Consider the following 26,666-nt stretch of genomic DNA (forward strand, 5'->3'; position numbering starts at 1 on the left):
TTCAGGTCTTTATTTAAAGTATTGCTTGAAGTGTATACATTGCATTTGAGTATAATAATAATATATATATAATATATAATAATTATAATAAAATAACCATTATTATTATATTGTTACTGTTATTACTATTCTTATCATTATATTATATTAATATTATATTATTATTATTATTATTGTAGACATGGGATCTGCTTTATCCCACGAGATCTGGTTTGTATGCTCCGCTCAATAGAGCATCCATACGCGGCACAGAAGTCCGGCATCTTTTCATTCACAAATCTTCTGTCAGAAGCTCATCTGCTGATAACATGAAGTAGAATTTGTATTTGGGTAGTAAAACCAGCGGCGACTATGTTGCGCTGTCAAGATCTTTGACATTGTTTCTGGCGATGGAGTCTGTGCTGTGGCCCAGTCACTTATTGACGGAAGTGCACGTTACGGACATGTGGATGCCAGCAGTGTACTCCCTCACAGGCAAACCGTCTGCGACAGAGCCAAAGCGACGGCCACAGAAAAAAAACAAATCCTTGCTAAAGAGATTCTCAGGTAAAAAAGTAGTATACTTTAGTGTATTAGTAATATGAATAAAGTACATGAAGTATAAAACAAGTATGCTTCTCGGTTTTTGCGCTTTATTTAAAGTGTATTTAATATGTACTTCAAGAAGTATACTTCAAAATAGATGTAGAGTGGTAACTCAGTGTACTTATGGGAAGTATCATTTTTGGAAATCAATTGTTAGTATACTTTTTGATAGTGTACTATGATCTCACTTTATTAGAAGTGTTACTTCTGTACACTTTATACAGTACACTCTAAAATAAGTGTATTTGTAGTGGCATATCAGAATACTTTCAGAAAATATGTTAAAATAGAAAAATGTATAGTGGTAATTCAGTGTACTTGTAGTAAGTACACTTATTTGTAATACAGAGTTAGTATAATTTTTGAAAGTGTACACTGATTCCACTTAATCAGTAGTGTGATCTTGGTACACTGTAAACAAAGTGCACTACAATATGAGTGTACTTTTATTAGCATGTCAAAGTACTTTCAGAAAATATGCTAAAATGCAAATGCTCTTAGTGGAAATGTATTAATTTACTGTAGCCTACTAATGGAATGTGTATTTACATTGTTGATTTCTGAAAGGGTAATATGATAAAATGCTGCAGCGTGGACTAAGTAAGCATATATTGTTCAAATAATATTTTTTCATTAGGCTCCACGTTTTGTTGAGGTAGTACATAGAAGTCTACACTGTTACCATCATGTATTAATGCACAAACACTTGATTGACAGAAGGGTCACTTTATGTAACAGGTAAAGAACAGTAATTCTTTGTACAGATATTGTATTTACATGTCAATTCAATAGGTATCAGAATTTCAGGACTTATTGGCAGTACTCAGCTTACAGCAATTTCCTTGATGCCCAGCCACATTAGTCTCGTTCAATGTTGTTTGGTAGAGGAATAACATATACCTTCTCCCTGGATTCAACCATGACACATTTGCGTGCCAATGACTCTGGATGGATGGCATAGACTATATATTGCACTCAGACACTTCATACACAAAGCTTGATGCAATATTAAGTGTTCTGTCTCTGCACAGCTTCCTTCCAGACTTAACAAGCTCCTTGACCAAAACACAGTGTGTTGCACCAGAAACGACCAAACTCACAATTGTGACTAATGCCCCATTCTGCAACTCTATAACAGAGCTGAATCTTTTCTGAAGGCGGCAGTTTGTGACACAGTGATACAGTATTCCATTCACAATGAAAGGGTTGTAGTAGGAGGCTTGTTTCACTCTAACACCTAGTAGGTCATCTATTGCAAGCATGTGTAAAACCGAAACATCTGTGTGTACGGATTTACCGAAAATTCTGACATGGGCACTGATTTGAACTGATTTGTCAGTAGAACACTTTCTGCCCTGTAGTTCAGAGAAAAGATCTTTCTCCCTAAGGTACCTTTTCATTATTTGGACAGGGACATGAGTTGTGCCATTGAAATATGTCAACAGGGTGCCATTAAAAGATTCAAAGGAAAATGTGGATGTGGCCCACAGTGGTCCCCAGTTCCTCACACTCGCAGCCAAGTGTGTCATGAGGTGCACATTAAATGACACATTAGCTGTGCCATATAACCCCTGAAACTCCCTGACAAATTTTTTCAATGCCTGCTCGGCTATCACCACCTCGGCCTCTCTGATCCTTTTTTGCAGGAGATGATAGACTGCAAAAACCAAAAGGAAAAGATGATTCCAGTATTTTCTGGGGAGGATGCCATTTAAAACAGGCAAAGCATTAAACAAAAGACACGACCTCCACTCAGACGCCTTCCAGAACTTTCTCTCTCGCATAGATCGTGGTACTCTTCGTCGATCTGCTCAGTTTGGGTGCCTATGTACCAACCATGCTGATGGTTTGTGGAATCTAACCACAGAGAAGTCAGCTGTCTTGTAACTCCAAGGCATACACTATGCTGATATTCTGGAACAAAGCCTCGCACCATGTGAAATTTGTCAAATTTCATTAGTTGACTTGGGCCTTTCACTCCCATGATAGGCTGCTGTGTTGCATTCATAGCATTGTCAAAATGCTCAACTTCTGTATGCAGACGGGGTTCAGGACTTACATAGGGATATGAGCCTCCACCTCTATGGTAACAGAAGTCACATCCATAAATACCATTGAACTGCTTCTTATTTTGCAGAAGTGGCCTTGCAACTGAATCTGCACTACAAACAAGTGCATGCACCTTTGAAGTGCAACCATCTCCCCAGGTGATCCCATGACTTTCAAGTTCCTGCAGCTGTTTTACAAATGGAATTAAGAGAGAGAGTATTAGGCTTGCTCTCTCCAAACCAAAGACAAGGAACACATATGTTGTTCTTCCTGTCTGTAGGATGTAGTTCTATGATTTGACACTGAATAGGCCATATTTGGCATCTAGAGCTTTTAAAAACAGGGATCCCTCAGTGTTCCAGATCAGACTGATATCATCATCACCTATTTCTCCACTGTCTTTTAGCCTCCTATACTCCCCTCCACATTGCACATCACAAATTAAACCTGGAGTTGATCTATGTGTTTGGATTTTGATGTTGGGATTTTCCAGAATCTCTTTAATTTGCAAAGATAAACTGATCACCAAAAAATATGAACCCTTTTCTAGACTCGCATCCACATCAAATTCTGCCTCACACAGAACACACTGTGTCAAACCACAATCTTTTGTTCCAATATAATTTGAACACTGATGGCAGTAGAAATGGGGCACATACTCACCATATTGGCCATAGGATTTATGGAAGAGAAAAGAGGTTGCTGGTATCAGTGCAGGGAAAAGTTCATGGAAAATCCGTTATGCCTCAGGACCGAAGGCCATTAGAAGGAGCAAACTGTACCATCCTACAAAATTACACATTGAAATTAATAAAACATTCAGTACAATGGACAAAACATTCTCAACAGTACATATTCAAGTTTGTCATATCTTGTCAAGTTTCGAATCATTTAAAAATGCCCTATATGAATGACACAGTACACATTAACTTTGCTCTACTACCTGAGCAAAATCTAAGACATGATTAAATATTATAATTATTTGTAATATGTTATTTGCTAAATATGATAAAACATGAAATGTCCTTGTATGCATTAGTTTGGGAACCCTTGGAATCGAGCACCATCTTTCCTGGGTTGAGTATTAGTCTCTGTGCTCTGATGGGTTTTGATAAGTTGTCATCACTGAATCACTTAACTTCAATTTACAGATATTTTAGGGATTCCTTGCGTGTACAGTTAGTTTTGGGGCGTCCAACACAGTATTTCAATGTTTTTTTAGGTTCAAACATCAGACCATATAGTATAATGCTACGTCTAGTTATCACTATGATCAAGATGCTTGCTAGAATCTTGTGCCTTGATGCACTCTTTGGGCATGGTTTTATGTCACCCAGAGATCTCAATTCAGCTTTCTTAAAAGCGACATATTATGCAAAACCAACTTTTTAATCATTTGATTATGTACATTTGGGACTCTGGAGGGCCTATCAGCAGGCAAAGTGTGAAAAAAAATGACTCAGTCATGTTTTTGTGGGCTGCCTCAGTCAGAATATAGGAGATAAATCACGCAGGTTCAGAGGTCCAGAGTTTTTGACGTCATTTGCTCAGCCTGTTGCCACCCACCTCACTTTACTTCCTGTTGACTATCGGAGCTCCGCCTTGTTACTATAAAAGGCAAGCTAGGAGAACCAGCAAGCCCAGCCTGCAGCCTGCAGCCTGCAGCCTGATGTCTGGGCAAAGGCCTCAGCAGACAAACTGTTCAGTCATTGGCTGCACAGCCCAACACACATTTACATATGTACATTTATGTAAATTATTTTTTACAATGTCCGGCTAGAGTCAGAAAAACCGGAAGGTGTGTGACCCACTTTGTGTCGGACTGCTTTCACAACCTCGGTCAGTACAACAGTGGACTGGCTGAAAGACTGTTCCTGAAAGAGGGATTGTACCAACTGTCTGTGGAGAGACGGCAGAGGAAGTAACTGGAAGTATTTTTAAGAATTGATGCTGTTTTTCATTGTTCGTGTAATGCTAGCACATGCTAACAGTTGTTAGCTACAGGAGCCTCAGTGAAGCTAACAGAATAAGTAAGTTATGGTGATTATTTTTTATGCGACTTTGTACTGACGTGCTAACGTTATGTCAGCTAGCGTTAGCTTTGTTGCTTCGTTCAGGTGTGTGTGTGTGTGTGTGTGTGTGTGTGTTACGGTGTGTAAATTAACTTGATCAACGTGCACCAGAGTTAACAATAGAGCTACAGTGAGAGAGAAATAGTCAAACTGCAGGGATTCATTAGTTTAGTATTACTGTGTAACTTTGATTAGCACCCAGCAGCTGGGGTTGCTCTCTAGGTTGTTTAGTGGAGTCAAACCGCGATGAATAAAAGTTTTCTGATCCATTTATTTAGCATTACTGAAGTACTGCTATTACTGACGATATAAGTGTAGGTCCAGTGTAACATCCTATACTCATATCATCTCCTATTGTATTATAAACACTGAGGCTCACTGCTAAATGTCTGTTATTGCACCGGGAACTTGTTCCAACATCAGTTACAGTCAGTAAATGTCCTGTGTGTGTATCTGCTGCCATTAGATAGACATTGTGTTGGTAACCTCAGACTGTTTCAACAACACATCACTACAGTTAGCTGGAACAAGGAACCCACCAGAGACACTGCTTTATTATTTTAGATTATAACTTAGGACTACTTTGAGCCACAATGAGCTGTTATACTGTATTATATTATACTGTATTATATTACACTGTATATTATATTATACTGTATTATATTACACTGTATATTATATTATACTGTATATTATATTATACTGTATTATATTACTATTATATTATACTGTATATTATATGCTGCCTTACAAGTAACACTGAATCTGCCTTGTTTTACAGGTGACCTGATGAAGCTCAGGTGTTCCTGGACCGATCAGAGGACAGAGACAGCTGCAGCATCAGGACAGTCTGGGTATCCAAAGGAAGACTCAACAAGATGAACACTGACTGCAGAGCTCCATTACCAGCTCACACTTCAATATACTAGAAACCATAAACCTTGATGTAGGACATAGTCTGCACAGTTTACATAAAAGTTATAGCTTTGTTACTTACAACATGTGTAACTGGAATATGAAAGATAAATAAAGTGTTTTACTTTTAAGAAGAGTTTTGGTCATTTTTAAATTCAGTAATAAGTGTGGTTTTATATAAATAACATGTTATTTCACAAAGGTTTTATGAAGATTTTGAAAGAGTTGAAAATCTGGTCATCTATCAATATGAAAATGTGAAATTTAAACCTGTATTAATGAATGTAAGCAACACAATACATTACTGTCTCACATTCAAACTTTATTACATTGGAAGAGAAATTACATCATAATACAGTATATAATATAAATGATAGAATATTCAGTATACAGTATTTTTAATGGGGTTCAACATAATTGCAGCTTTTACACATATCTGAAGGTTAACTTTGGTAATAATACTTTTAAGTTAAAATATCAGACTATTAAATATGGATACCGTACTGTTTACAGTTGGTTACTTGGCAGTTTTTAAACCACATAAACAATTTACTTTATTAAATGAGTGATTCCTTCAGTTATGTTGACATGTTGTACAGGATAAAGTATTCCAGGTTTCTGTTTCCATGGTCTCAGTAAACTAATGTGTATAAAGAATATAACAGATGGGAGGTTACAGTAATCATCATACTATTACTCTGATTACTTTGGTACATTTACTGGGTGTTTCTTCACTAGAAACAACTGCTTGACTAATGTTGTTAATATTATGTAATATATAATATGTTTAACTTCACTGGGCTGTGTAGACTGTAGGTCACTGCTCACTGCTGTACCTGGAAAGACAAGCATAAAACACACTGTTGGTTCTCATAGTTAAGGTATAAACACTAACATTATGTGATAGATAGAGGTTAATATATATATATATTATTAATATAGCAGTATTTACCTGAGGAAAACGTCACTGTTCATTTCTCTGTGATTTCAGGTCAGACTCCTGCTCTAACATGTCCGCTGGTGAAGTTTTTGGTTTAGAAGCAGTTATTGAATTAATATTGACGGTAGAAATGAAGCTAAAGCCAGTAGCAGTAAGGAGCTAACTGCCGGCAACGAAGGGGAGGGGCCGGAGGCGAGTTTACGAATCCTGCTATGGCCACGCCAAGTCCCGCCCTATGCACCTTCAGCACCGCCGACGTTCACCGCGCAGTTTGAAGCAGAAAAAGAAAGAGGAAGACGAAGAAAAAGGAAGAGGAGAAAAAAATACGTTAGCCTCTAATAGCAAATTTTCTTGCTAACATTAGTTCAAAACGTCTAACTACTTATGGGTCGGTTAGATAGCTTACTATTCAAGCTAACGTTGTTGTGTTTGTGTCATACTTTGAATAAGTTGATTCTCAGTGTATATATATTATTCTGGGTCGCTTTTGGGCATCAAAACAACGTTTTTGATAACAACGTTTGATAGCAAATGTTTAATAACTAACGTTAATTACAAACGCAGTGACGTTTGCTAGCAATATGGTTTTGCATAAATGAATTCATTTAGTTAACTTATAGTTTGAGGTATGTTGTTTGCAATTGTTTGCTGCACAGTAATTTATGTGAGTAAATAAACATATTCCTTTTACATCAACTCCCTATTATGCTCATACGTTATATGAAACTTCCCCAGGAGCACTGTTAAAGTATTTAGGAGGAGGCACTGACTCAGCCCAGGGGCAATCCACCTCCTCAGGAGCAGCCAAGGCTGATGAATCAGGTGATCAAACACTGTCACCATATATATTTCATTTCTAGTCAAATGATCTCATTAAGATATACTAATATAAAATATAATCATATGACAAGGGACATGTTTTTCATCTCAGGTCCATCTCTATCCTCTGCTCCATCCACTGTGCCCACTGTCCCCTCTGTGTCTTCTGCAACCTCAGCTGTACGTGGTAAGTTAACAACAAAACAGCCTTTATAATTGCTCAGTGTACTGCAGAAGTTTGCAAATCTGGTGTCTGCTTCCATGGCATTAATCACTGTGGATTACAATCTAACTACAACAAAAAGTTCTCACATTTAGTTTTACAAGTGTATTCATAATGACAGTACAAGTAGAATAAGTAGAATACGTTTATAGTAGGTGTGTGAAGGATCAATAATTATTATTATTGGCGGTAATAGAGGGCCCCAAAATCAAATTTTTCTTAGGGCCTCATGGAGGCTTGGGCCGGCCCTGCTCGGGAGACATCGCTGGGTTGAAGTTACGCAGCCCACAGGACCTTTTCTCTCTACGCAAGAGAATGCTGCTCTCCCCTCTGAGGAGATAGAATGTTGACAATTCGCGGGCATAGGCTTCTACAATTCCCTTAATGGCAAGGCTATGTAGAACAACATGTATCAGCCTTGGCTTACCAATATAATGGTCATATTTGATGCAACAAAGTATGGAGGAAAGTGGGAAATGTCAAAACTTGTTTGATATCAATATAGGCTAGTTTAGGTATCAATATGTAGTTTAGAGTTTAGGTTGTTTCATTAGTGTATGTATATTACAATTTACTCTATACCTTCCTGTCCCATAGAGACTGACAGAGTAGCCTATCTGCAAACTGCACTTGGATAGGTAGCCTAAGGCATGAAAAATCTTTGTTCGATGTTGGAGTGTATTTTTTACAGTCACAATATCACAGTATGACTAACCCACAACCTGCTCCACAGTATTTTTTCATTAGAAAGACCAACATCTATCGTCAGTATGACAGGTAAATGGTGCCATATTTGCCATACACATGGTAATGCAGAGCAGTTGGCAGTGCTTGAGGTTAGGAATAAGTGAATGGTTGAGAGTAATTATTTGCAATACTTTTTAATAACATTGAAGAACAACACTGACTTTGTCCTTGTCCTTACACAGACATTATGAATAACAGAAAGTTTTGCCATTGAGCTACACACACCTTATTTGTGTGATGGAGCCAAGCGGGGATGCAAACAGTTACAGAGCAGAGGTCAAAGTGAGGATGGAGACCAGAGAGGAGGTGGACAAATGGCTGGCGCATTTCCAGACTTCCTCCACCCTAACGTGGAGGAAAGCAAGAACCTATCCTGAGTCAGGGAGGTATAACGCTTACAGAGTAAGTGCAGCATGGAAGGGTCGCATACAGGGACATACAGGGAGACAAAGTGAGGTTCTACATTATGTTTGATTGCAGTACAGAGGGAATACACATGAGTCATGAACAACGGAACCACAAGCAGACTTATTGATTGCTGCATGTATTATACAGGCTGACTTCCGTTGCCAGCACAAGACTTATGGAGCTGGGAAAAACTCCAGGAATACCAACTGCCCTGCCACCCTGTTCCTTGTGCTAAAAAGGAGCACAGATGACAGGAGGTCAAGGTAAATTTAAAAATGAAGCTAACAATTGTAGATATTGTTAGATGTACAGTACTAATTCTGTCTACCATAGATCAACAGATGTGCATATGCAGGAGGGATAGCTCCTTTATGTCAAGCTGCGGCATGAGCACAATCATCGCCTCTCCTGTGCTGATGCCCTCAGCAAGAGGGATGTGTCAGCCATCACCGCAGAGCGGCTGACGGAGTTGTTTAGGCAGGGTCATTCCCCTTCATCTGCCCTGGACACTCTGAAGTATGACCTGCAAGAGGAAGAGGGGGACAACTACTTCCTTTTAGCAGCAGACCGAACTGCCGTTCCAGACGATCGATAAAGGTATGTGCGTACATGTGTGCTGATCATCTTTGTGTCGCAACAGGCTGTTAGTAGTCACAGCAGAATCACCAAGGAGATCAGACCACAGAACCCGAGCTACACACAGCCTATGCCCAGCTGTCCGGCAGTGCTTTAACCAGAAAATACCCAAACTTCGCAAAACATCTGGCAGAGGTGTTTGGGAGACGGAATGAGAGGGCGCTGTGCTTGCGGTCACACCTGCTAACACATGGCCACAATACAAACAACTATGTTGAAAGCGCCATGAGAATCGTCAAGGACAAAGTACTGCACAGGCTGAAGGCCTGTAACCTCACCCAGCTGGTGGACTTCATGGTGACACGGTTAGAGGCCTACTACATCAGGTGCCTCACCGTTTTCACCAACAACCGCATGGGAAGTCTACAGTCAAGGCCTCCCAAGTGCGGTGATGTGGACTGCCATACGAGTAATGTTATGTGTATGTATGTCTGCGGCCCAGTGAGCAATGCACTTTAACTCATGCAGAGAGGATGCACAAATTAATAGGCTCATGCACACCTATTTACTATTGTTTATTATTTTAGTTATTTTAACCATCAATATGTATAGTATCTATACCAGTAAGTATGCTGTACTCTACTCTATTTATACCAGTATGTGTGCTGTACCTAAAAATAGGAGGATGAGAGCAACTTCATGGTGCCCAGTGCATCAAGCAACAGCTGGTACCATGTAAACACCTTAGCAAGTTGCTGCACTTGTCCAGTTGGTGTGACCGGTGCTCCATGCAAGCACCAAAGCGCAGTTATGCAGACATTTAACGTCACAGAGGCAGTCCCTGTAACCACCACATCTCTTCTGAGGCGGCTTTTCCATGGAATCGCCTCTGGTAAGTGACAAGCTGTGTATGCCTCATTCTCACACTAATTCCACTTAATTCCCACAAAAAATGTCTCGAGGTAGATTGACACTGGTGGTACAAGTAGTAGCCAGGTCAACTTTATTGGGACGAGTGCATTCTCACACATGGCTATCCCAGTAAATTCGCTGTGTGCAATAATGAGGTAATCACATTTTGGATTGTGTGTCATTAGATGTAGTCTACACTGACACATGCACCAACAACAACAAATGTGTGCTTTCCACTCAGGGGGTAGCACTCCAGAGGACTGGTTTGAGACACTGGCTTATGAAAAGGCTGTGGTGGGTGAGTACAAACATTTAATTCAACACTGCAAAAACTGATATCTAGCCAAGTGTTATAATCTTATATTGACATAAAAAGATCTAGTTGGTATTGTTTTTAGTATAAAGATACTTATTTTAAGTCAAATAATTGTATGAGAAAGCTCAAAGTAGGTATATTTACTCTAAAAACAATACCAACTAGATCTTTTTATCTTAATATAAGATTATAACACTTGGTTAGATATCAGTTTTTGCAGTGAAGCTGTAGTGGCATTTAAGGCTATGGCTGTGATAGTCATTGCAGCTCAAATACTCAACTTCCATTTCTTTTTCTCAAATAAGAAGAAGATGGGTGCTGTGGGTGCGATGATGGAGATTCAGCTGGACCAGCTCCAAAGACCATCTCAGTAATAACGGTGTTGCAGTAAGATAATGATGTGTGTTACACTGGAGAAATGCTAGATATGTGCAGCATGTAAGTCAGGTCGAAAGATTTAGAATTATTTATGTATTTACATACAGACGACCCCCAGTCCCATCTAGCTGAGGAAGCAGGAGCAAGTAAGTTCACCCTCCAAAACCTCATAATAAACCACTTGTCTTCACACTGACACAGGCAGCATTTAATTTGATTGTTAATTTAAGTTAAAGTGTACTAGCTTTTAGTACACTTTAATCTCCCCCATGGTTTCATTTCTTAAGTCCATTCTTATTTTCATCTAAATATTCTTTGCTACTTATTTTATTTCATTAGTAACAGTATAATCACAACCACCTTTTATTTCCCCCTTCACTTTTGAGTTCTTTCTTTGATCTTTATTTTTTTGTTAATATATATGTGTGTGTGTGTGTGTGTGTGTGTGTGTTTTTATTATTATCACCACTGCTTTATTATTATTCTATGTACTCTTTATTTTATTTCTTATGCAGGCATTTTGTATTCTGTATTGTCTTATTTGGTATTTTGCTATTTTCATATGTAATCATTTGTAAAGCACTTTGGGTCAACTGTTGCGTAAAATGTGCTATATAAATAAATTGACTTGATTGCTATTCGATTTGTCTAGGCACATCAGAGGAAGTTGAGGAGACAGCATTCCTGGAGAAGCAGCTTGAAGACATTGTTGGGCTCCTGAAGCGCAAGCTGCGTGAGGATACAACCTTCACTGCTCCAGTGAAATCCTTTGTGGACACATTTGGGAAGCTCCACACTGACAGTGCTGTACAGTCAGCATTGTTTTCCTTCGGGAAAAACGATCGAGGGCAGTCTAGTGTTCGTGCAAGGCCGAGGGGCTTCCTTCAAACGAGTGCCACTATAGGTGTCCAACCGACAGCGGTGTCCCGGAGAAAGGCAGCTTTGGGTGGTAGGAGAACCCTTGGAGCTGGCAGACCCCCAAAGAGCTCCAGAAAGGAACATGGGTACTCCAGACAAGGCAGACCAAAGGGTGTACCACACAACCTCTGAGCGCCCCTCACACCACACTCCTTTCCCCAGTATACATAAAAGTTCTCTTAATCAGTTATTGATCAATTCTTTCTCAATCAGTTCATTTTGTTTCATTTCGATCAGCTCAATCAGTTCATGGTTCTATTGTTCATTTTTACAAATCTATACAAAACCTATTGTATGTAGTTTTCTGCAAACCTATATAGGGGGTTAAAGGTTAAGGCTGCCAGTCTTCCGGTCGTTGTGTTCCTTAAACGTCTGTATATAAATTCATACAATCACAACAAATACTAAAAACATACTAAGGCGAACCGCTTAGAGTCAACGGGGCCTAAGCATTTGTAATAATTGTATTATTATTATTATTATTATTATTATTTTCTTTTCTATTATTGTGTTAAATGTTCCAAATGTAAAGCACTTTGAGCTGCATTCTGTGTATGAAAGGTGCTATACAAATAAAGCTTATTATTACTAAGAATTCAACTGTAGTCAATCAACACTAATGGCAGGGGAATGTGTCAAAGACGACATTTTCACTCCTGTTTCGTTTAATGTATGCATGTATTCAACATAACTTAACCCAATAGCTACAATACAGGCTATGTATAGGACATGTATACTGTAGGAATTCTGTCATCAAGATTATGGTCATTCTGAGAGTGGTTATTAGGCTACTGATAGTCTGTTCACGCAGTATGGCATGGATTATGATATTACATTTAGTGCTAAAAGCATGATTGTCAGAAGTGAAAAGAATAAGAAACGTATATTCCTTGGTTTTATTTATGCAAGTTCTCACTCAAAGTAAAATGTAGCCTATTTGTAAAATTTCTAATGATGAAATGAGTGATGACCGATAAGCCTGCCTTTGATTTGTGTGTTTCCTAACCCTAGGAATAAAGATTGAATTGAATCCAAGAGATGTTAGGCCTTACTATCCAAAGAAAGGTGTGCACATGACTGTGATGCTCCCATAAAAGTTTATTGTGGAGTTGTGTCACAATGTCCCCACAAATTCAGTCGCATTTTAACGATAACAACAACGAACAGTCAATATAACAACAACAAACAGTCAATATAACAACAACGATAGCGATACGCGGAACGGCAGCGTACGAGTACACAAATAATTTGTTTCGCCGTACCAGCACACGCGAGAGCGTAGCGTACATCCTCATTGAGCTCAGCCAATCAGAGGTAGCCAGAGGGGCGGGACTTGGCGTGGCCATAGTAGGATTCGTAAATTCGCGGCCAGAGCATCATCCGCATGAGCCGCGTCATAATGCCGACCAATCGAGCAGACTGGGCTTTTCGGGAGGGGGGTCTTAAGGAGACAGGAGCTAAAACCGAGCGATTCAGACAGAGGCTGAAAAGAGCTCAGCTGTAGGCAGTATGAGAAAAATAATGTGTTTTTTGAACATTAAAACATCTAAACCTATTGTAGGAGAGCCACAAAATACAATTATGAACCTGAAAAGGGGCATAATATGACTCCTTTAAAGGGACACTTCACCCATTTGCATTAAGCTTTGTATCATTAGAACCCCAGTCATATTTTTGAATGGTCGTGCATCATTCCCTCACTTCCCCTGAGAGGGGAGAAATATAACCGCCATCTTGTTTGGAAGCTAAGCGGAGGCGCTGACGAGCCAGACGTTACGACTATGGTAATCAATCTAATATGGAAGAAATTTCGAAAGTAGTTGGTTGAATCAGATGTTCGTGGCTACCTTTATGAGCCACAATATAGCGAAGAGCAGCTGAGGCTGAACAGGAGGCGGCTGAGGCTTCTGCAGCCGAGGCAGAGGACCTGCCCGTCGCGGACGAAGAGCCCGGACTGGCTCGAGCTGGGGCGGACTGCTGGTGCCTGTGCTCTCGCTGTGCGCCTACGGACACACGGACGTCTGACTGTAAAGTGAGTGTTTCTATTTTCTGTCTTATAACAACGTGGCACGTATGTACACAATTTGTTCAAGTATTATCACAAAGTTATTAATACGTAACGTCAGCCAACTGAACTAACGTTAGCTTCTTTACTGCACAAACAGCTTGCAGTTGCATTGCTAACTACTGTGGCACGCTAAACACAAAGACCATGCATCGCTAACTGTGTGCTCAATGTCTTGTAGACAATATCGCTAACAGCCTTTCTGGAATGGGTCCTGCAAGGCGAGAGATTGGGTCGAGGCCATCGTGTCGTTTTACCCGCTGATGTGGTGCAGGCTATCCGACAGAAATATCCAGCTCCAGATGGCCAGTACTGCGGCACCGAGGAGTTGAGGACGCTCAGGAGGAACTATAACTGTCATTGTTAACATATTTATTTTTGTTGTTGTTGATATATTTCTATACATAAATGGTTTACATTCATGTTGTTGTAGTCCTTGATAGTGTTAGTGGGAGTGGCTTGTGGAGCTGTGCATTGTGGGAGTTGTTGTCTTTAATACAAATGCGCCCTAAAGTCACTTTCTGTCTTTTCTCGGTCAAATTGGCACCAAATTCAAAATGTATGTTAAATTTCAACTACATATATAACCCACTTTCAATAAATATTAATGTTTCCACGGGTGAAATGCTCCTTTAAAGCACTAGAACTAAAGCAACCTGTAATGCAAATGCTGGCCTGTGAGTAATTGTTATCTTACCTGTGATGGATTTGGGTTGGGTCTCTCAGCCCCTGGTCCTTGCATGGTCTGGTGCTCTCCTATATTAACCACATCGTCCTCAGCAGCTGATCCATTCTGAAGTTGGTACAAGTGTGTGGGAAGTTAGTCACTGAATCTAGTGTTATTTTGATATTGAGTGTGATCTTAAAGCACTAGAAGTAAAGCAACCTGCTCCAACTATTACACTCTGAAATTTGAACAATGTGTGTAGCTAGTTTGTTACGTTGTAGGAGTCAGTTCCTCTAAATACGAAATACCAATAAACTAACATAGTGAACAAATGTGTATTACCTGTGTCCTGACCTGCATGTTTTTCAATTCTGCACACTATTGTCACTAACCTATAGGTTACTACTACTAGATATGTTGTTGTACTACACTCCACCCCATATTGTATTACACACACACATACATCCTGAACATTTTGGTGTATGATTTATGTGAATATCATACATTGTTCCAAGACTGAATGTTTTGTTATTACTGGACATAAGTTTCCACAGACATACACAAAGAAGAAATGGGTAGTTACAGTTCATTACATTAGTCTATACACTGGCCCACAGGCCTACTGCTGTCTACACGAAACCATCCAAATTTAAGCATTGCAACAATGGTTGCTCACATTGTTCCAGTCAAAAACTAAAGAGTAGACAATAGGCTATAATGAATGAATTATGCATTGTCAGTGTCCTGACCTTACTGTCAGCACTCTTCCGTTTTCCTGCTGTTGACTGCAGTGGTGCATCATGGTGAGCTGGAGGCTGTAAGCAACAACAATTATCACCATCCATGTCAGTGTACTGCAGAAAATAAAATCTAACCAAGTGTTATTAAGATAAAAACATCTATTTGGTATTGATTTTAGTATGAAGAGACTTACCTGGCTCTCTTGAAAGATCATTTTGGCTAACTTTAAGAGGACTTATTTGAAGGAGTCTTATCAAGACCAATTTGCTCAACGCACTACGAGACAAAATTACTTGTTTTTAGGACAAATTTGCTTAACGCACTGGCAGACAAATTCACTTGTTTTCAGGATGAGACGTCTTAAGTCAAACTGTAGATTACGTCAAATGATTTTACGAGAAAGGGTTAGGTAAGTCTCTTTATACTGAAAACAATACCAACTACTTTTTTGATCTTGATATAAGATTAATAAGGCTTTTTTATGTTTATTTGATAAGCAGTTTTTGCAGTGTGTCAAAGCAATTTGGCTGAAATGTTCATCACACCTTGTGATCCATGCAATAGACAATATCATAAGCATAAAAAAATACTTATCATCATCATAGGCTAGCTTACTTCTCTGTCATGACGTTCTAAAATTCTGTCAGGGACTTCAACGCCAGTGCTGTAAAGGTACTGCTTGTACCGTCTTCTGCCTTTTCCCTGAAACAAAAGACAATTTCAAGACAGTATAGATAGCCTGTAAGATGGTGAAGCTAGCCTATACTTGCCTACTAGTTATCATGAATATCTGGTAGCTTTCTCCATTTCTCAGCCTGCTACTTGTTATTATCCTATATCATGCCTAATATTTATTATTAATAACATTACTACTACTTCTGTTCTTCTTCTTCTTCTTCTTCTTATTATTATTATTATGGTAGATGTAGTAGGACAACTACTAGGCTACCATAATAATAATAATATTAATAGGCCTGATAATAATAATAACAAAAACATATCAATAATTCAAAACAATTATACCACTTATAATTACCTTCATGTGTCTGTATTCTGTTGTCCTTGGTATTTTCTTGTTATTAACCAATAAGTAGGACTTGTACTTGGATTGTACAGGTGGCGTATTTGAAAAATTATTGTTGAGCAGTGCAACAGATCAAGATTCAAGACTAAGCAGTAGATGGCTATGAATGGACCCAGGAATTGGACCTACCCACCGGTCGGTTCCCACATCCAATCAGTGTGCGCAGCATCATCGACATCCAATCACTATGTAGAAGTTTGGGCGGCAATTAGTTACACTGCCACACAAGGATGACATTTTGATTTCAGAGGTAGGGGGACACAAGTATTTTTAATAAAACACTAACTCTTTGAGTTCACTGTGTTTTCTAGTAGTTCTTCTAGTTTTCTATTGCTACTTTTAAGTTTACTGTTCCCTTTTTTGGTTTGACTGGTTGTAAAGCATGTAGCAAAACATTATCACCCAATTCTGTGTTTCACCTTGTTAGTCAACTTCACTCCAACTCAGTACCACCAATTTTACACTTCTTTTTGGAATATATGGTAAACAGACCTCATTTACATAGCGGATATGCTGCTTTATTGGGAGCCAGTGAAGGTGTTGCAGGATGGGTGTAACGCATTTCTTTGAGTAACTTACACTTTGACTTCTAAGGAAGTCTCTTATGTCCACTTTTCCTTTTTTAGACATCCTGGCTGCGCCTAATTACCAAACACACATACACACATATACATACACACACACACACACATGGACACACACACATAAACACACACACACACACACACACACACACACACACACACACACACACACACACACACACACACACACACACACACACACACACACACACACACACACACACATACACACACACAACACCACACACACACACACACACACCACAACACAACAACAACCACACACACACTCACCACACACCCCCCCACACCACACCACACACACACACACACACACACACACACACACACACACACACACACACACACACACACACACACACACGCACATACACACATGGACACCGATTCAAACGTGAATGTAAATGAAACCTCTGATGTTACCTGGGCAACTCCAGCAGACCGGTGTGCAAGCAAGATGGAGTGACAGCGGGGACGGCCAATCACACAACAAACGGCAGAGCCAATCGAGGAGCTTGTGGGCGGGTCTAAACTCAGGGAAACAGGCTTCAGCTGAGCGCCCGTTTTCCGCTTGGTCCTAGTGCGTGACGAGTCTCTGTTTACTATAACGTAACATTGTTTTTGGACGGTACAAACTGCAGGGGACCGAAACCATAGACCTATATATATGAATATATATACATCCTTGGTATATCCATATATATATATATGGATATATGTCTATGACCAAAACGGCCTTTTGAAAAAGTGCAGGGGACATGTCCCCTGTGTCCCCCCCCAAATTACGTCCGTGCTGCCACAACGTATCCAAATACATTGACAGTTATTATTTGAAATTCATCACTGATACTCGGTAACAGGGTAACTTAACTTTAGCACAATGTACGGGTTGTTTTACTTCGTAGATGGGTCCGTTATTACAGATAGTACATCTATTATACAGGATGCATATAGAAATGTAACGTTAGGTATTAGTCACCTGCAAGGAAGACCTCCAGTCCAAGCATGGCTGGATAGAGGCGATATTACGGAAGCCGGTCGCAGCCAAACTCCTGTTCTTGGTGGGTAAGTTCTAAAACAATGGAAATATTCTGAAATACTCTTTGTAACTTAACAGAAATGCAACACGGCTTTCCAAATGTAAACACTGTCTGTGCAAAATAAGAGAACAACTTCAACTTTCATTGTATTAATACTGAAAAGAGCGCGAACGCTAATCGCTAGCTAAGCCTAGCTTTGGTTAATGTGTTTAATTGTATTATGCACCTGAAGGAGTGCTAATGTAAATTGTGAGCCAAATGTTAGTTTGGTTAAGGAACAAGACTGATGAAAGTAATAAAATACAAATAAATGAAATGACAGTGACATTCCTGTCTTGAAATTAATAAAAGGTCACATGGAATTTGTATTTTATTTGTTTCCTGTTAAGTTAATTGTGAACAGTAATGTTTGAAACAAGTCATTGAAAGTTGTTGCATTTAGAATGAACTCTGTCTATGAAGTCATTCAAAGCAAATATTGGGTCTTCACAGAAAACTACAAAGAAGTGGTCGAGAAGCGTGTTGCTTTCCTCCAGGGGGAGGATGTATGGTCTTCCTTTGGAGAAGGGGATGATGAAGGAAGGAATGAGCGTAAGCTTGATTTATGACTTAAGAGTAATGGAGCATTGTGATTCCACTTTACAAATAATAATGCTGTGGCATCGTAGAATGTGTTTGCCATGGGAGTTACATTTTTGCAGACTTTTCCAAGCTGGGTGCACAAGCATTTAGCAGCTTTAGTCAGCAAATCTAAATTTCAAATGATAAATATTACTTAAAAGACTGTGAAACAAATCAAGTTAGCTTTTTTGTAATGCCATGCATGTTAAGTCAAGATTAAGTCTCCTGTTACAAATACTATCAGAGTGATGGATGGTTGGATTGGAGGTGGATTCTTGGAAAGTGTGGTGTAGTTGCTATATGAAGAAATGCACTATTAAAGCTATTAAAAAAGGAGTCTCTACAGTTACTTAAAGGAGAAATCCGGCGAGTTTTCACATACATCTCTGCCTGGCTGCGTTAGCTGCTGGTTGTAGCAACTCGAGCTAGGTAAAACTGATTGTTTTCATTTTGTTTTGTACCGACAGAACTCGGTGACCTCGAGAAACGGAGATCTTTGTGAAAACTCGCTGGATTTCCCCTTTAAAGTCTGCTGGTTTGTGTGGGAATGTTCAAAATCATTCTCTTAAACAAGATGTACGTTGTCAGTCTGGTTCACAGATGGCCAAGATGGATGAGGTGCTGAAGAGGGACCTCAAACGGCAACGTACAGCACAAGTCGAGTCTGATTCCGACGACACGTGTTGCGACATGTTTGATCAACCCAAAAAACGTAAACCGGTAACCACCTTCATCAAATAATGTGTAGTGTTCCCCAGAGAATTGTCAGAGTTTACACTGGTGGATGATAGCCTATTGGTGCTGACATGCATATAATAGTGCACTTTGCGCTTGCATTGAATTATGTCCCAATATCAAAGTCCAAACCCAACCTACAAACCTATGCCCTTTGTGCTCAGGGTAAAGCTTTATGTGATATAGCAAAACTGCATTTTTGTGAAAATGAGTTACTATTCAAGACTGTATGAACTCTGTTGATTTATACGCATACACTCACACCATGGAAATTGTGTTTTGGCGTGTGTATGATTAGGAGTCTATAGCTGCCCTTTTTGTTTAAGGTAATTAGGTTGATGTTTTCTGCATAGGTGGTTGTGACCAGTGACGAGGAGGACGCCATCCCTCAGGTGGAGTCTCAGCGGCCAGGGGAAGTGCCAGGGGAAGTGCCTGCTGTTTTTTCTGAGATGGACGAGGACACATTAAGGGCTCTGAAAGGTGGGTGGGTGCATAGGTATGCTAGTGATGCCAGGGTTATCTCTGCCACCACCTGAACCCTCCCATACACCTGCAGCCATTGTCAATGAGGTCATGAAGTGAATTCAAGACATGCACCCCATTGTTAATTTGAAGAACATACATGTTACGTGTAATGTCTTAGAATACAGACCCGACTTCCCACATATTACATATTGGAAAATAATCCACGGCCATTTTTGCCATCATTGTCTACCGTTAATACTCCTTGTTTGAGTTTCACTGATTGAACAATATGGCACAAGTGACAGTGGGGTTGGTACAGATATAACCACGAGGCCTCTGGCAGACTGGCGCAGGTAACCACAGCTGTGGGTATCTGTACCAATACCATGACCACAAGTGCCATATTGCTTTTATACATCAGTTCCACTTCCATCACGTTTAAGATATCAAATTGTGTTTTCAATCATTTATGTAGATTTATTTATTTATTTATTTCATCCACTCCAAGAAATAGTTCTAATCTTCCATCTCTGTTGCCAAGCATCGCAATATATCAATCAAGAGAAGGGTCCAGTGAGACAGGCTATATGGTCTTATTCACACAAGAATGTGTAGCAGTTGCTTGTAGGGTTCCCACAGGTCATGGAATTTTTGGAATATCATGGATTTTCAGGAAAGGTCAGGGAATGATCATTTTTGGGGCAAAGTCATGGAATGCTGGGGAATTTTGTTTTAGCAGTTTAAAATGTATTATTAATACAAATATACTGTATTTCCACACAAAATCAATGTATATCTGGCTATTAGCTTTACTGCTTGCTTGAGTAGTTGTGGTTAACCCAACTTCAATTCAAATTCAATGCCCATTTATTCATCTCCCACTCTAAAAAGTAAAATATGCTTGAACGCTATGAGGCTACTCTGAAATCACTGGTCAGTTTATTGTACCATTCATAGTAGGTCATGGAAGTTCATTTTTTTGTCTGGGGAACTCAAGTCATGGAATTTTACATTTGACTTAACATGGGAACCCTGTGCTTCTCTATACTTCACATGCTATACTAAACATTTGCCCTACTCCATCTTCTCACTCAATAATGGCTTTGAGTGAGTGGAACATTCATGTCAGACATGCATGCTAGCGGTGAAAAGTATGAGTAATGATCCTCATCCAATCAGAAAAAAATGACAGTTAAATCAGATCTAGCGCTTGTGAAATGACATTCATATATGTGCTATTTTCTGTCACAATGTGATACTTATTCTTTGTGTCATAATGTGATACTGTGTCCTTGTTTTAGGGCTGCCAGGACTGGTGTCTTCACTCAAAACCGTCCTAAACAAATGGCAGATTCACCTTCTTCCATGAATTCCAGCCAAAGCGACTCACCATGCACTGGCAGTGACACTGGCAGTGAAGACATGGTATGACTGAAGGATCTTGCATGTTCACCAATTCATGCAAATTCAGGGATTTTGCTGCATTTGCGGGTTGTAATATTCAATAAATGCGAAATCATACACTGCAGAAACTACTGCTATTTTTGCAAAATCTTTGTTATGATTGAGTGCAATAAGCATAAAAAAAAAATCTTACAAGATCCTGGAATTACTAACTAAAACACTTGAAGCCAAGACACGTGCCATCCTGCCCTTTAGGGAAGTGTTTGTAATGTACCTTTTGTCTTAATCTGCTTGTGTGTTTTCACAGATGTCATTGAGCAACTCATCAGTGCAAGTCCCAAAACGTCTCTATCAGAGGCTGAGTGGGAGGAGGATGTCCCTCTTTACACAGGAACTGGCCACATTGGTGTTTGGAAGGGAAACTTTGGCCAAGGCAATCCTCACAGGGAAAGGGAAAAAAGGCGAGCTGAAGGAGCAGCTTGAGCCAGAAAAAACCAACGCAATTATAGGTACAGTAGTGTCATAATTATGAATACACAATCATTGTGATGATTAATTGACAAATCCATTATCATCAATGATTGTATTTCAATGTTATACATTGTCTATCTTGTATTAATTCATGCCCATGTTTCTTTCCTGTTTTCACAGATGCAGTGAGGGAGCGATTCCCCAACACAGAGGTGACCGAGATCCGGGCCCTTCTACGGAGGAAGTGCAACAATGAGAGCTACAAGGCCTTATCTCATAATCAGAGTAAGATGTTGTTCGTTGAAGTTAAAGGCTGTTTGCTGGTGCTGTGCAATATCTGCTTTTGCATTAGTGTATCATCTTTCTTGTGAGTGTGTTTGTGTTGTTTTCTCCTCTGTGTCAGTTCTAGTTCTTCTTCAGATCGATGGCACAGAATGGTGATGTGTAATTATGTTCCTGTTATTGTGTTATTACCATTATATGTCCTTTACTTGAATTATGTATTTTAGTTTGAAGTGTAATAAAGTTCCTTTTCTGAAATGCAATTTGTAATCTGTTGATGTAATGCACTTGAAATGTATTGAAATATAATACACTTGTAGTATAATAGCAACATTTATTCTTAAGTTTAACAAACACAATTGTTTTCAAGAAAACACTATAATAACGTCACACTTAAAGTATGTGTCTATGATGTTTAGGTTGTTATTGAACTTCACTTTAAATACATTATCATTGTCATAGTGGGACACTTTAAAAGCACTAAATATAGTAAGGAAGTGTATTTGTAGATCACTTGAAATATTAAAGAGGCATACTAAATTAACATAGTTTATAGTAATAATAATTATGATAACAGTGTACAAAATATACTGAAACACAACTGTAAGTTGAGCTGCAATGCCTTTTTAAAGTCGCCAACATAACATAACATAACAGCGTATTAATACAATGGTTTATTTATCAACAATTTCCTACAGTGTAAATGTAAATCAAAATAGTAAAACTATATTATTCCATTTTATTTTTTAGTTGAGGAACCTGAGGGAGCCAAAAGAAAAAGGGATGAGTTCAGCGAGTGGGAGGATTATGGTGAAGAAGATGGCGAGAAAGACGAGGTTCGGGGCTACATTGACAGCCAGTTCTTGTGGGATGGGGATGATCTTCTACGTTTCTGGGAGTCGCAGTCAAAGGCCTTCCCTCTGCTTGCCAAGGTGGCAAGGATGATTCTCTGCATCCCAGCAACAAGTGCATTGAGCGGACGTTCAGCTCAGCCGGCCGGGTGCTCGAGTCCAGGCGAAACAGACTCAACCCCGGCACAGTTGATACCATTCTTTTTTTGCACAGTGCCGCATGTTAAATGCCAATGCCTTCATGAAAATAGCCATATGTGGTACAGTTTATAATTCTATTATGTGCTATAAGAAACCTTTAGAAAACAGGTGTAGCCTGTAGGTAGACGCTCTGTTTTAGCCTATGTAGTTAATATGTTCATTTATTCTTTTTATTGCAAATAATACCTACAAAAATGCAAGCCTAAATTTAGTTTAATTTATGATTTATTTATTGTTTATTTTGATACATTAATATATTTATTATTATAAAGATTTGAATTTGTTGTTGCCAGTTCCCAGTGCCCCTCGAAGGGCTGTTTTCAAGCACATTTGTCAGACCAAATGAAAGTCTTATTCAATGACATATTTAACGTGTCTTTAACCCTCTGTCGCATAGCGGTCACTACAGTGGACAGCTGTTTAAAAGTCATCTTCTCCAAAATGCAATAGTTTCTATGGTGGAATTGCATATCAGCCGTTAGAATGCTCTCTGCTGCCCCCCTCCATTGAGGTTTATTCAGTGGTTAGTTGTTGTAACTACAAGTGAACCTCCTCTGAATCCAAGATGGCCGACAGACAGCCACACCTGTTGACCACTGCTGGAATATCCTGTCAATCCTTTTATACCAGGAGAACCCTAGAGGTAAAACAAAATACAATGGTATGCAGGAATATCTAAGGAACAATATTATTCTTTTAGTTTTGAACATTTTATTTCAAATAAGTAGTAAATTGTGATTAACCATGTGTCCAATGAAGTGGACATCATGCACAAAAGTATATTTCCAACACAAGTCATGTGGTTGATTCATCTTTTATTATGACTATCTTGGTTGTAATTCAGTGCATTTTGGGTATATTTATGTTAGTTTTTAAAAAATTATACATTTTTGTGCAGATTAGTTGTAGTTTGTGTTTGTAAAAATGATCATTTTGTCATATTTTTAGACCACAAGTGCAGCAAAGAATAGGGAAGACTATAGAATAGTCCAGGAAATCAACACATGGGTGGGGTGGATCTTGTTGACCAGTGTGTGGCAATGTATCCCCACAGACGTAGAAACAAGCGGTGGTATATCCAAGTGTTTTTTCATTTTTTGGATGTGACCGTTGTTAATGCCTGGTTCCTCTACCTGATGTCTGGATTGGAAAAGATGAATCTCCTCATCTTCAAAGCTTCTGTAGCCCATGCACTGATAAATGCTGGCTCCCTCCAGCAAAGCAGAAGAGGAAGACCCAGTGGGACCCCACCTCCAGCAAAGCGCAGAACAGTGACCAAAGTACCCAGTGAGGTTCAGCACAGGAAATCACTGGCCCAAGCTCACCCAGGTCAAAAATGCAAACAGATGCCACGTTGCTGCATGTACACGGGAGACCAAATACATCTGCATGCAGTGCTGTGTGGCACTGTGCCCTGGACGCTTTGCCAACTTTCATATAGCCTAGGATTGATGAACTGAGCATATACTGAGGTTTATTTGAAAAAAAAAGAAATTTCAGCCCACTATGTAAGTGTTAATGTGCAATAACGTTGCATGAGTGAACGTGTTTAAAAAATAAGTTGAAAAACAAAAATATGTTTAAATGCATTCTAAATATGTTTAAAAACACACAAAGGTGTAAAATGTGTTTTAAAAATGTTTAATAGCGGTGGGGCGGGTTTTGAAAATAGATGCAGTTGTGCGGGCGGGATGGAGCGGGTCAAATTAGTTCCAACTAGTGTGCGGACACAGGGGAGTCTTTGTCCCGATTTGCGGGACCCGCGGGTTGGAAAAGACCCCGACCCGCGCATCACGAGTTCCAACTAGTGTGCGAACACAGGGGAGTCTTTGCCCCGATTGGGGACTACACAGACTCGTGCCATTAAAAAACACTTGGAACGCAACAAGCTCGAGCTGAGCTATAAGGAAACCACTAAGGTTGAGCAGAAGCTAACCTGCCTAATAGCTAGGGTTAAAGAATTCCTTACCTTCTACCTTCCCTACATCTTTTCTATACCTCCTCCTTTCCCCATATCTTCTCCCTTTTTCCTCCTTTCCCCACATCTTTTCCCGACCTCCTTTCCTCCTTTTCCTGCACCTCTTCTTTTCTCCCTTTTTTTCAATCTCGTTAATCGTCTTCTATAACCTTTTTTGAGGACACCAAAAAAGGGTAGGTTTGCACTGGTGCCTCACAGTCAGGTTCTGATTCAGGCCAGACCTTTCTGTTTGGAGTTCAAATATTCTCCCCATGTTTGTGTGGGTTTACTCCGGATGCTCCGGTTTCCTCCGGAAATTTGGAGTAAAAGTAATTCTCGCTATATCCCCTTTCCGGTTCCGGTTTATCTTTTCCTTACCCCACATCTTGTCCCTACATCATCTTTCCCCAAATCTTTTCCCTACCTTCTCCTTTCCCCAAATCTTTGCCTAACCTTCTCCTTTCCCCACGTTTTTTCTTTACATCCTATTTCCCCACATCTTGTCCCAACATACTCTTTTACCAACATCTTTTTCCTGCACCTTTTCGTCTGATGTTAAACTCAGAAAACTTGTACTTGGCCCCAAAAACCTTGGAGACTCACTGTCTAAAGATGTAGTTAGTCTTGATCAGCGGGGGGCGCCAGAGGACTTCAGGGGAGGCGTGTGGCGTGAGAAAAAAATACACCGGGAAAAAAAGGGTATCATAATGGATTAGTACCTCAGGTGAAAATGAGAGTGGACACGGAGGCGAGCAGAAAACGGAGGAAGTATGACCCTGATTATTTAAGGTTTGGTTTTTCATTCATTGGTCCTGATGATGCTCCGCTGCCACAGTGTGTCATTTGCAACGAGGTGCTAGCTAACGACAGTATGCGACCATGTAAACTCCGACGCCGGATTTGCAATCGGTTTATTATTATATTAAGGATTTACGCACAAGGGGAGATCAGCAGTGTTTCAGCCCACTATGTAAGTGTTAATGTGGAATAATGTTGGATGAGTGCACGTGTTTAAAAAATCAGTTGAAAAGTTAAATTGTGTGGGGTTTTTTTAAGTGAAGATGTTTTTTTAACGAAAATATGTTTAAATGCATTCAACTGAACCCTCTGCAGCTCAATGTGACAAAGACAAAGGAGCTCATAGTAGATCTGAGGAGGGCGAAATCACCTGTGACCCCTGTTTCCATCCAGGGGGTCCCTGTGGACACTGTGGAGGAATATTAGGAAAAGTACCTGGGGGTGTACTTAAATAATAAGTTGGACTGGACCACACAGCAAATTCAGAAGTGTTAAATTTTCAGTGTTAGTGAAATTTGAGCAAAAGTAGAGTTAATTCTACTCTGATAGAGTTCAATCCACTATATTTGACTTCAGTTGATAAGTAGTTGGTGTCAAAACCAAGTGTAAAAACAAAGTGTCACTAAATTAAACCTGTAAGTGTAATTTTATAAAATATTGACTCTGAACTTCTCACTCTAAACTCCGATCCTGGGTTTTACACTTGAAGTGTTCATGTGACCCTGCCCCCACTGCATACACACACGTGATTGGCTGAAGCCAGAAGATCTGTGAGCGCTCCACCGACTGCTGCACGAGGGATTTTGCGAATGACCTGCGTT

General features: G+C 39.6%; 2 protein-coding genes and 4 long non-coding RNA genes across 6 annotated transcripts in view; 5 read left to right on the forward strand and 1 right to left on the reverse strand.

Moving 5' to 3' along the window:
* LOC127361020 (uncharacterized) overlaps positions 1–11,990 on the forward strand; it is a 56,433-nt gene extending 44,443 nt beyond the window's left edge. The window contains exons 4-5 of the mRNA XM_051395584.1: positions 11,048–11,086; positions 11,593–11,990. Of these exons, the coding sequence (XP_051251544.1) occupies positions 11,048–11,086; positions 11,593–11,990 (437 nt within the window). The remainder of the gene's footprint in view (positions 1–11,047; positions 11,087–11,592) is intronic.
* On the forward strand, positions 4,271–5,757 carry LOC127361026 (uncharacterized). Its single transcript, XR_007884014.1, has 2 exons — positions 4,271–4,664; positions 5,488–5,757. It is a non-coding gene; the product is annotated as an uncharacterized LOC127361026 (long non-coding RNA).
* A 1,417-nt stretch (positions 11,991–13,407) lies between the features above and the next one.
* LOC127361028 (uncharacterized) lies at positions 13,408–14,926 on the forward strand. Its single transcript, XR_007884016.1, has 2 exons — positions 13,408–13,890; positions 14,105–14,926. It is a non-coding gene; the product is annotated as an uncharacterized LOC127361028 (long non-coding RNA).
* Positions 14,927–16,353: 1,427 nt separating this feature from the next.
* LOC127361030 (uncharacterized) lies at positions 16,354–18,035 on the reverse strand. The gene is made up of 3 exons (XR_007884018.1): positions 18,000–18,035; positions 17,444–17,547; positions 16,354–16,600 (listed from the first exon to the last, which is right to left on the reverse strand). It is a non-coding gene; the product is annotated as an uncharacterized LOC127361030 (long non-coding RNA).
* Positions 17,865–19,825, forward strand: LOC127361029 (uncharacterized). Its single transcript, XR_007884017.1, has 4 exons — positions 17,865–18,085; positions 18,553–18,651; positions 19,270–19,401; positions 19,770–19,825. It is a non-coding gene; the product is annotated as an uncharacterized LOC127361029 (long non-coding RNA).
* Positions 19,826–19,874: 49 nt separating this feature from the next.
* On the forward strand, positions 19,875–24,151 carry LOC127361024 (uncharacterized). Its single transcript, XM_051395591.1, has 5 exons — positions 19,875–19,896; positions 21,183–21,306; positions 21,593–21,794; positions 21,937–22,041; positions 22,789–24,151. Exons 2-5 carry the CDS (start codon positions 21,226–21,228, stop codon positions 23,160–23,162), a joined length of 762 nt encoding a protein of 253 aa, XP_051251551.1. The 5' UTR covers positions 19,875–19,896; positions 21,183–21,225; the 3' UTR covers positions 23,163–24,151.
* The last annotated feature ends 2,515 nt before the right edge of the window (positions 24,152–26,666 follow it).

Source organism: Dicentrarchus labrax, unplaced genomic scaffold (genome assembly GCF_905237075.1).
Source record: "Dicentrarchus labrax unplaced genomic scaffold, dlabrax2021, whole genome shotgun sequence".
In the NCBI taxonomy this organism is placed as follows: domain Eukaryota; kingdom Metazoa; phylum Chordata; class Actinopteri; family Moronidae; genus Dicentrarchus; species Dicentrarchus labrax.